The sequence below is a fragment of the Schistocerca nitens genome, chromosome 9, assembly GCF_023898315.1.
Source record: "Schistocerca nitens isolate TAMUIC-IGC-003100 chromosome 9, iqSchNite1.1, whole genome shotgun sequence".
NCBI classification, from domain to species: Eukaryota; Metazoa; Arthropoda; class Insecta; order Orthoptera; family Acrididae; genus Schistocerca; species Schistocerca nitens.
This window is the reverse complement of record NC_064622.1, coordinates 97,627,923-97,639,216: the sequence shown is the minus strand read 5'-3', so window position 1 is coordinate 97,639,216 and position 11,294 is coordinate 97,627,923. Positions and strand designations below refer to the sequence as shown.

The 11,294-nt window shown below is 44.9% G+C and overlaps 1 protein-coding gene across 1 annotated transcript in view; it reads left to right on the top strand.

Annotated features, from left to right (window-relative positions):
• The first annotated feature begins 9,392 nt into the window (after positions 1 to 9,392).
• LOC126203340 (calcium release-activated calcium channel protein 1-like) overlaps positions 9,393 to 11,294 on the top strand; it is a 162,936-nt gene continuing 161,034 nt past the window's right edge. Inside the window, exon 1 of the mRNA XM_049937626.1 lies at positions 9,393 to 9,466. Coding sequence (XP_049793583.1) covers positions 9,440 to 9,466 — 27 coding nt within the window. The 5' untranslated portion in view covers positions 9,393 to 9,439. The remainder of the gene's footprint in view (positions 9,467 to 11,294) is intronic.

The window sequence follows — 11,294 nt, the reverse complement described above, 5'->3', positions numbered from 1 at the left end:
AGTCTGACAGAGACAGAAAAGGACTCGGAAGATTGGCTGAACGGAATACATAGTGCCTTGAAAAGATATTATAAGATGAACTACGACAAAAGTAAGAGAAGCTTAATGGAATGTAGCCAAAATAATTGTAAGTGATGCTAAAAGAATTGAGTTAGGAAACGAGACACTGAAATTAGAAGAATAATTTTGCTATTTGGGTGTTAAAAGTAAATAGCGATGGCCAAAGTAAATATCTACTGTTCTACTACAGTTGCAATCCATCCTTCAGCATTTGAAGACACGCCTCTGAGGGGGACAAGAGAAAAACTCGCAATATCATTCGGTAATTGGTCAGTCCAATTCAGATGGCTAATGAAGTCATATTCCACTTTACAATGGGCTTTGTTGTTTTGTTTTGGCGCCTCTAACGGCGAGTTGCGGTACTATGTCGGAGGGATTTCAGTATGTAACCGGACTGCAGACATTTACCAGCAAGCAAACAAAAAATTAACTGTATGTGACTTTATATCTTCTGAGTGATAATTAAAATTCTATGACCGACGGAAAATCCTAAGGAGTTTTGGTCTTTCGTTAAATGAGTAAACGGATATCAAAGTCCTCTGTGGAGACAATCTTCGATCGTAAAGGCATCGAAACGGAGGATGACAGAGAGAAGGCCGAAATGTTGTTGTTGTTGTTGTCTTCAGTCCTGAGACTGGTTTGATGTAGCTCTCCATGCTACTCTATCCTGTGCAACCTTCTTCATCTCCCAGTACTTACTGCAACCTACATCCTTCTGAATCTGCTTAGTGTATTCATCTCTTGGTCTCCCTATACGATTTTTATCCTCCACGCTGCCCTCCAATACTAAACTGGTGATCCCTTGATGCCTCAGAACATGTCCTACCAACCGATCCCTTCTTCTAGTCAAGTTGTACCACAAATTTCTTCAGCGTCCCAGCGTCCGGTTGTGCCACAAACTCCTCTTCTCCCCAATTCTATTCAATACCTCCTCATTAGTTACGTGATCTACCCATCTAATCCTCAGCATTCTTCTGTAGCACTACATTTCGAAAGCTTCTATTCTCTTCTTGACCAAACTATTTATCGTCCATATTTCACTTCCATACATGGCTACAGTCCATACAAATACTTTCAGAAACGACTTCCTGACACTTAAATGTATACTCGATGCTAACAAATTTCTCTTCTTCAGAAACGCTTTCCTTGCCATTGCCAGTCTACATTTTATATCCTCTCTACTTCGCCCATCATCAGTTATTTTGCTCCCCAAATAGCAAAAATCCTTTACTACTTTAAGTGTCTCATTTCCTAATCTAATTCCATCATCATCACGCGACTTAATTCGACTACATTCCATTATCTTCGTTTTGCTTTTGTTGATGTTCATCTTATATCCTCCTTTCAAGACACTGTCCATTCCATTCAACTGCTGTTCCAAGTCCTTTGCTGTCTCTGACAGAATTACAATGTCATCGGCGAACCTCAACATTTTTATTTCTTCTCCATGGACTTTAATACCTACTCCGAATTTTTCTTTTGTTTCCTTTACTGCTTGATCAATATACAGACTGAATAACATCGGGGATAGGCTACAACCCTGTCTCACTCCCTTCCCAACCGCTGCTTCCCTTTCATGCCCCTCGACTCTTATAACTGCCATCTGATTTCTGTATAAATTGTGAATAGCCTTTCGCTCCCTGTATTTTACCCCTGCCATCTTTAGAATTTGGGAGGCCGAAATACTAAACGCCTCCTTCCACAACCGTTTCACTGGTGAAGGTCTCTCTGTTAGATCGTCGTATGGACAGGAAATTGACAGATACCGAAATACGTGGCCCCAGCATAGAAAACCAATCGAAATCGATCAACAGAGAAAAAACAACTGGATATGATGAGATACCTACATTTTTTACATGCAGGATGTCTCAAACCTTTTGAGTCAAATTCAAACAATTGGTAGTGTGTTCTCAAGCGATTATATTGAGATAGGAAACCAATGGTCCGAAATGCAAATTTATTGTGTTCTGGGCATACACAGCGTACACCGCATAACAACAATAACGACAAAGTGGTTCATAATAAATGTCCAAAACGACGGGTGAGAGTCTGAATGTGTGTACCGCAACGGCGCAGGCAGTTCTGCCGCACTCTCGCGAACATCCCAGGAACCTGTTGCACACTGGGACAGGCAGCTGCCGGTAAACAGCGTGCACCTCTGACTGCCGAGCACACATACCGTATAAAACGTAGCTTATAGCAAGTGCGTCACGTGAGAACCGCATGTGTCGCACCGGCGCAGTAATCAGTGCCGCACGCACACCACTATCCCTGATGTCAGCTGTCCACTGTATCAGGCGGCTTGTGGTGTGTCCATCGGGAGGTGTGTTACTTTTTACATTGCATAATGCATAATCAAAGATGGAATGTAACTCGTCACGAGAGTTGACAGACATGCACTGAATGTCCGGTGCTGCAGTATACAGTTACTTTAAAGCAGCACGAATATCCAGAGGACGCTTTCCCAATTGGGAGAAGGTTATGCCAATGGATAGCAACTTAAGCGAGACAGGATTGATTCTGCCTGAACACCAGACTTCCAGGAGATGCTGCTGTATCATGTAGCCGACCACACACCCGTCAACTTGCCGGTGAAACACACACTTCGAAGGAGACGGTGTGGCGTGTATAGACGGAACATGTTTTAGACCCTTATCATAACGTGTGCGCCGGCCGATGTGGCCGAGCGGTTCTAGGCGCTTCAGTCTGGAACCGCGCCACCGCTGCGGTCGCAGGTTCGAATCCTGCCTCGAGCATGGACGTGTGTGGTGTCTTTAGGTTAGTTAGATTTAAGTAGTTCTAAGTTCTGGAGGACTGATGACCTTAGATGTTAAGTCCCATAGTGCTCAGAGCCATTTGAACCACAACGTGTGCAAGCCCTGCATTAACTTCTGTCAATGGATTATCCAACGTACTGCTGTAGTGAAAAACGTCGTAGAGCTCATACTGTTTACGGATGAGGCCTCAGTCACCTGTGATGATGTTTTCAGCAGCAGCAGCAGCCACTTTTGGAGCGAGAACAACACCCACACCATCCATATCAGTGGCTACCAGCAGCGATTCTCTGTCAAAGTATAGGCGGACATTGTCCAAGATCACCTAATAGGACCTTATATGCGGCCTCCCCGTTTGACTGGTCCATATTACCTGATGCTCTTGTGAGATGTGCTGCCACACTTCTTGGAGACTTTCCCACTGGGACCTAAAATCATGAAATTTGGCAAGAAGCGATGTTTAACAGTGCAAGTAAAGCAAAAGATCCGAAAATCGTTAATTTGTAATTGTATCACATAACGCAAATTTTTTTTGCCATTTGTTTTCCTTGTGTCTGTCCACCTGCTGAGACCCCTTTTCCTCAAGAATGGGTAGAAGGATCAATTTAATATTTGCATCAGTTACTAAGGTCTGTTTTCCCTTGGAAGTCTGTACAACCATATTTTGATACTGGCAAACTCACTCATCAAAAGCTACACAGGATGACCGACCCACCCCTACTTATGGATCTTATGCAACCAGCAATGCCTTGAAAAACCAAGGCGCGAGATTATCATTATCTCTCTCTCACTACACGCAAACTATTAGCGTTAGAGAAAAAAATAAACAGGACCTTTTTAAAGGAAATTTAATGTAGTTAAATTTTGTACTGGGATACGTTTCCGCTAGAGACCATAATTTTCGAATTATTCAAGAATAACTTATAAAAATTATCTTCAAACATGCTCCTCTTGAATAACTTGAAAACTGTGGCCTCCAGCGAAAAGCTATCCTATTTATTATTTAAATACTTCAAATTTCCTACAAAAAGGTTCATTTTTTCTGTAGGACTAATAGTTTGTGCGTAGCAATCGAGAGAATATAGAAATCTCCCCCATGGCTTTTGAAGACGTTGCAGGTTGCATAAAACCCAGAAGTATGGGCAGCTGAAATCACCCTGTAGCTCAACTATCTCTCACTCTCTTTCTTTCTCTCTCCCTCTCTTCTTCTTCTTCTTCTTCTTCTTCTTCTCTCTCTCTGTCCGAACAGGCTTCGGAAGGCGCAACGGTATCAACCAATCCCAGTGTCATCTTCAGCCAATAGACGTCACTGGATGCAGATATTGAGGGGCATATGGTCAGCACACCGCTCTCCCGCCTGTTGTGGGTTTTCGTGACCAGAACCGTTGCTTCTCAGTCAGGTACCTCCTCAATGGGCTTAACAAGGACTCAGTACACCATGCTTGCTAACAGTGCTAGGCAGACGCTGATGGCCACCCATCCAGGTGGTCTGATGTTAACCGGTGTTACCACTGTGGCAAGGCCGTTCGTAACGCCGGAAATGCATATCGTCCTATTTCCATCTATTGTACTATAAATTTTTTCCTTATTTTGTTATCTGAAGATATGACATTTCTGTGTCTTTATATACCGTAATTGTTTAACAATATATATATATATATATATATATATATATATATATATATATATATATATATATATATATGTGTGTGTGTGTGTGTGTGTGTGTGTGTGTGTGTGTGTGTGTGTGTGTGTGTGTGTGTGTGTACGTTTATGTTGATGTATAATTGGTTTGTTTTGTAAATATTATTTGTATTTTTACGCTGGGTCTTGCCTAGGGAAAACTATGCTATCGAACGATTACATCGATAGGTCGTGTGGAAAACCAAAGGGTTTAGGATCTTGGGGAGTGTTAACTCTGCCGCGTGTAGCGCGGGCAGATCAGAGTCTGGCTGGAGTAGGGCGGTGGAGCAGGTGCGTTGAGTGACGCTCCCGCGAGTTGCCGCGCTTTCGGGGTTTGGCAGCATGTAATTGCGCTCGACATGCTATGATAGTTTCTGGCACGGTGTCGCGGACGGGAAACATTAGCTGGCACACATCAAGCGCCCGTTTCGCCTGGTGACCGTGTCGAGAAGAAGGCGCGCCGCCGGCCGTGGTGGCCGAGCGGTTCTAGGCGCTTCAGTCTGGAACCGCGCGACCGCACCGGACGCAGGTTCGAATCCTGTCTCGGGCATGGATGTGTGTGATGTCCTTAGGTTAGTTAGGTTTAACTAGTTCTAAGTTCTAGGGGACTAATGACCTCAGCAGTTGAGTCCCATAGTGCTCAGAGCCATTTGAAGCCAAGGCGCGCCAAAACCCAGTTTCTGCAACAGCGACGGCCGACAATAAGTGATGGTCGCCACCTCCTCGATCGACCACTTCAAACCTTCAATCAACCAAGACTGAAAGCACGTAAAGTTTTAGAACTGTATGGCAGACTTCACCTTTTCAAACTGTTCCATTTGCATCACTAAAATACAGCAACTTAACATGAACCTTTCTTGCTCATTTCCCAATTGCATTACCAAGCAGGGTCCGTTCCTTTTCCGAAATGAACCCGTGTGTCGTTGAAATTCAAACGCCAGCATTAAAGTAATATCATTCCATTTCACTGCTTTAATTTCAAAGTTCAATCAAAGTATTCATAGCTGGCTACAATAACCAAACAGAACTATATTTAGATTACACAAGCAGATATTAAGAGTGCGAGTTTCGTTACCATATTTTAGCTTACCTGTGACTGCAGCTCAGCTTGGTACGTACTAAATTTTACTACTGTTAATTGTTCAAAATCATTTAATTCAAGTTCAAAGATAAATCTCTTATTTCTAAATTGCGTAGATTCAAGTTGCTTTTGAGATGATTGTTGGGGTAGCCCAAGACTAACCTTATTTTATTTAATTTCGTAGTGCTTCAGAAACAAAGTTCACTATTAATTTCAGTCACTGAATTAACTTTCAATTTTCCGGTTTTATTAATTCTTTTGCTAAATTAAGTCAGAGTGTACCGAAATTTATTACTTCTGACAAATATTCAGTTTTCACACAACACGTGTCAACCTTCAGCTGCCACGCCTTTAGTGCTAACTATATGCGCATTAACCTTTCTTTTCCAGTTATTATAGTAGTTGTGCATAGTGAAACCTACCCCTTCTCCTCTATTCCTCTTTTGTTAATGACAACCATCCCTTTTACAATCAACTATGAAACCTTTCCTTAGGATTTCTATCTCTTGCTTAATCATAACAAATGCAATCTCCCCTTTGAAATTTATTCTCTTTCTCAATCTTCGCATACAAATTTAATTGCTGCTTATTAAAAGTGATTTTCTGATTATTTCGATGAAACATAGAATGTGTCGTCGTCGTGGCCCTCAGTCGTTATCTGCAATAACCCAAAACTGTTCCTTACCTTTTTTTACTGTTACTGGATCGCCATCTGACTGCTACATCGAACTGCGACATGATTATACTTACTCTGTTTTACTATACTCTATTAGCTTTTGGTGGGCTTTCATAATAAGTGGCTGTATTTATTACCAAAGCTGGCGTTACTCTTTAATAGCAAAGCTGACGTTATTCTTTAATTAATTTGACTGAAGTTACTTAATTCATAGTTAACTTTTTCTTGACAACAATAAAATTTTGCAAAGTTTTACGTTGATGGTTTTTGGGATAGATTACAATTAGAAATGCAATATTGCTGGCAAAAGTTAATTATATTGTGAATGAAATGATTTTACAAACGTTCAAATGGGACTTACTTTTTACAATAATCTTACAACTAGCAATGTACAAACATACCTTCAGTAGCCTTGAGTTTCTCAAAAAATTAATTCAATGATATTAGTTCCTCTTATTATACACTCCTGGAAATGGAAAAAAGAACACATTGACACCGGTGTGTCAGACCCACCATACTTGCTCCGGACACTGCGAGAGGGCTGTACAAGCAATGATCACACGCACGGCACAGCGGACACACCAGGAACCGCGGTGTTGGCCGTCGAATGGCGCTAGCTGAGCAGCATTTGTGCACCGCCGCCGTCAGTGTCAGCCAGTTTGCCGTGGCATACGGAGCTCCATCGCAGTCTTTAACACTGGTAGCATGCCGCGACAGCGTGGACGTGAACCGTATGTGCAGTTGACGGACTTTGAGCGAGGGCGTATAGTGGGCATGCGGGAGGCCGGGTGGACGTACCGCCGAATTGCTCAACACGTGGGGCGTGAGGTCTCCACAGTACATCGATGTTGTCGCCAGTGGTCGGCGGAAGGTGCACGTGCCCGTCGACCTGGGACCGGACCGCAGCGACGCACGGATGCACGCCAAGACCGTAGGATCCTACGCAGTGCCGTAGGGGACCGCACCGCCACTTCCCAGCAAATTAGGGACACTGTTGCTCCTGGGGTATCGGCGAGGACCATTCGCAACCGTCTCCATGAAGCTGGGCTACGGTCCCGCACACCGTTAGGCCGTCTTCCGCTCACGCCCCAACATCGTGCAGCCCGCCTCCAGTGGTGTCGCGACAGGCGTGAATGGAGGGACGAATGGAGACGTGTCGTCTTCAGCGATGAGAGTCGCTTCTGCCTTGGTGCCAATGATGGTCGTATGCGTGTTTGGCGCCGTGCAGGTGAGCGCCACAATCAGGACTGCATACGACCGAGGCACACAGGGCCAACACCCGGCATCATGGTGTGGGGAGCGATCTCCTACACTGGCTGTACACCACTGGTGATCGTCGAGGGGACACTGAATAGTGCACGGTACATCCAAACCGTCATCGAACCCATCGTTCTACCATTCCTAGACCGGCAAGGGAACTTGCTGTTCTAACAGGACAATGCACGTCCGCATGTATCCCGTGCCACCCAACGTGCTCTAGAAGGTGTAAGTCAACTACCCTGGCCAGCAAGATCTCCGGATCTGTCCCCCATTGAGCATGTTTGGGACTGGATGAAGCGTCGTCTCACGCGGTCTGCACGTCCAGCACGAACGCTGGTCCAACTGAGGCGCCAGGTGGAAATGGCATGGCAAGCCGTTCCACAGGACTACATCCAGCATCTCTACGATCGTCTCCATGGGAGAATAGCAGCCTGCATTGCTGCGAAAGGTGGATATACACTGTACTAGTGCCGACATTGTGCATGCTCTGTTGCCTGTGTCTATGTGCCTGTGGTTCTGTCAGTGTGATCATGTGATGTATCTGACCCCAGGAATGTGTCAATAAAGTTTCCCCTTCCTTGGACAATGAATTCACGGTGTTCTTATTTCAATTTCCAGGAGTGTAATAGGTAGCTGATGTCTCTGTACATCCGTTTATAATCTCTTGTAATCATAGCTAGTGCCTGGCAGGCACTCAAACTCTCGCTTCAGACCTGCTAACAACTCGCTTCACATCTCGTTTACTACTGACCCCACGAACGCTAAAGTGCGGTCTCTCCTGCCAACAATGCTTTCTGGTGCAGACAATCCCTGCTACCATTACAAAATGTATCAATGCGCGGTCTTTTCCGCTCTTTTCTTAAAATGTATCCATACGCGGTCTCTCCCGCCCTTTTTAAAATTATATCAATTTGCGGTCTCTCTTGTCAACAATACTTTGGTGCAGACATTCCCTGCTACCACACTTATTTCCAACATGACAAATATTAATTATTCCTACTTAATCCTATTAATAAAATATAAACATCTTTCAAAAATTGTGATTTGACAATAGACAATAGAAATATACACGTCTTACAAGGACTGGCGACCGTAATTTTCCCCAAATCTCAAATATCTAATTAACGCCAGTTCATTGCTAACTACTTTCTTTATTAACTTTACCCTTTTTCAAAAATAATTTCCGCCAATTTCATTTGCATTTATCATTTCATTTAGATGTAACCCTTCCTCCCTCTTTACCGACAGATTAACTTAAGTGACGATTGCTTTTCCCAAATTTTATTAGGTACACGCGGTTTAATATTTCACTGTCATTAATGTCGATAAGTGAGGGGGAGGTTACACGTTGACGAACTATCTATATACTTACATATAATTAAGTCTTTCCGAAACCCTCAGAGCGAGAGTCCTAGTCGCATTTGTACGGTTTTTAAGAACGGGAGTCGCCACGTAGTGTGTGGCATATTGCGGGGTACAGATGTAGATGTAGGGCTAGCCCCAGTGGGTGAAGACGGGTGCAGGTCGTGCAGGGCCCTACTGTGCTGCGGACTTGACAGCCAACGCGCGGCCGTTTCTCTGAAAAAGGTGCAGTGCGTGATTCACCGTGACTCGGGACAAAGCCCGCTCCGGGAGGGAAATCCGCGTCGGACCGCAGATCGGAGTCCCAGCTGCCGAGGCGTTTTCGCAAGTGTTTGCGGTGGCGCGGAAGAGGCGCGCGGCCACCGCTGTCTATATGTCGGCCCCCCTCTCACACCCCCCCCCCCCTCCCGCTGCTGCCGGTGTGACCAATCACGCGGAGCGATAAGCCGGCAAGCAAGCGGACGTCGGCGTCGCGGCGCCGCGAGCCGTCAGTCGCTGAGGAGACGCCGGTGGTCGGTGGATGGCGCTGTCTGCAGCGACGACATGGAAGACGGCGTCCGCAGGAGAAAGGTAACCGCAGCTCTGGCTCTCACTTTGTACAGCCGGCGGTAAGGCTGCAGCCAAAGGTGTTTCCACTACGTCATACCTCATTGGGGCATCAGGCAAAAGTTGTGACTGGATTCATGTTTTCTTGCTAGGGACGAAGTACACAATGTTTGTCTTGGATGGAGAGTCACTGACAGAAGCAGAAGCACCTTCAGGAGTACAGGAGTGTGTTAGCGACCTTGTTCTTCGAGTTATACAGGGCAGTCCATTGATAGTGACCGGACCAAATATCTCAAGAAATAAGCATTAAAGGAAAAAACTACAAAGAACGAAACTCGTCTAGCTTGAAGGGGGAAACCAGATGGCGCTATGGTCGGCCCGCTAGATGGCGCTGCCATAGGTCAAACGGATATCAACTGCGTTTTTTTTTAAATAGGAACCCCCATTTTATTACATATTAGTGTAGTACGTAAAGAAATATGCAGTTTTGGTTGGACTACTCTTTTCGCTTTGTGATAGATGACGCTGTAATAGACACAAATGTATAAGTAGGTGGTAGCACGTAACATTCCGCCAGTGCGGACAGTATTTGCTTCGTGATACATTACCCGTGTTAAAATGGACCGTTTATCAATTGCGGAAAAGGTCGATATCTTGATGTATGGCTATTGTGATCAAAATGCCCAACGGGCGTGAGCTATGTATGCTGCTCGGTATCCTGGGCGACACCATCCAAGTGTTCGGACCGTTCGCCGGATAGCTAAGTTATTTGAGGAAACAGGAAGTGTTCAGTCACATGTGAAACGTCAACCACGACCTACAACAAATGATAGTGCCCAAGTAGGTGTTTTAGCTGCTGTCGCGGCTAATCCGCACATCAGTAACAGACAAATTGCGCGAGAATCGGGAACCTCAAAAACATAGGTGTTGACAACGCAACATCAACATCGATTGCACCCGTACCACATTTCTATGCACCAGGAATTGCATGGCGACGACTTTGAACGTCCTGTACAGTTCTGCCACTGGGCACAAGAGAAATTACGGGACGATGACAGATTTTTTGCACGCGTTCTATTAACGACGAAGCGTCATTCTCCAAAAGCGGTAACGTAAACCGGCATAATATGCACTACTGGGCAACAGAAAATCCACGATGGCTGCGGCAAGTGGAACACCAGCGACCTTGGCGGGTTAATGTATGGTGCGGCATTGTGGGAGGAAGGATAATAGGCCCCCATTCTATCGATGGCAATCTGATTGGTGCAATGTATGCTGATTTCCTACATAATTTTCTACCGATGTTACTACAAGATGTTTCACTGCATGACAGAATGGCGATGTACTTCTAACATGATGGATGTCCGCCACATAGCTCGCGTACGGTTGAAGCGGTATTGAATAGCATATTTCATGACAGGTGGATTGGTCGTCGAAGCACCATACCATGGCCTGCACGTTCACCGGATCTGACATCCCCGGGTTTCTTTCTGTGGGGAAAGTAGAAGGATGTTTGCTATCGTGATCCACCGACAACGCCTGACAACATGCGTCAGTGCACTGTCAATGCATGTGCGAACATTACGGTCGGCGGAGTACTCGCTGTTGAGTGGAATGTCGTTACACGTATTGCCAAATGCATTGCGGTTGACGGATTATTTTGAGCATTTTTTGCATTAATGTGGTATTTAGTGGTAATCACGCTGTAACAGCATGCGTTCTCAGAAATGATAAGTTCACGAAGGTACATGTATCACATTGGAACAACCGTAATAAAATGTTCAGACGTACCTACGTTCTGTATTTTAATTTAAAAAAAACCTACCTGTTACTAAATGTTCGTCTAAAATTG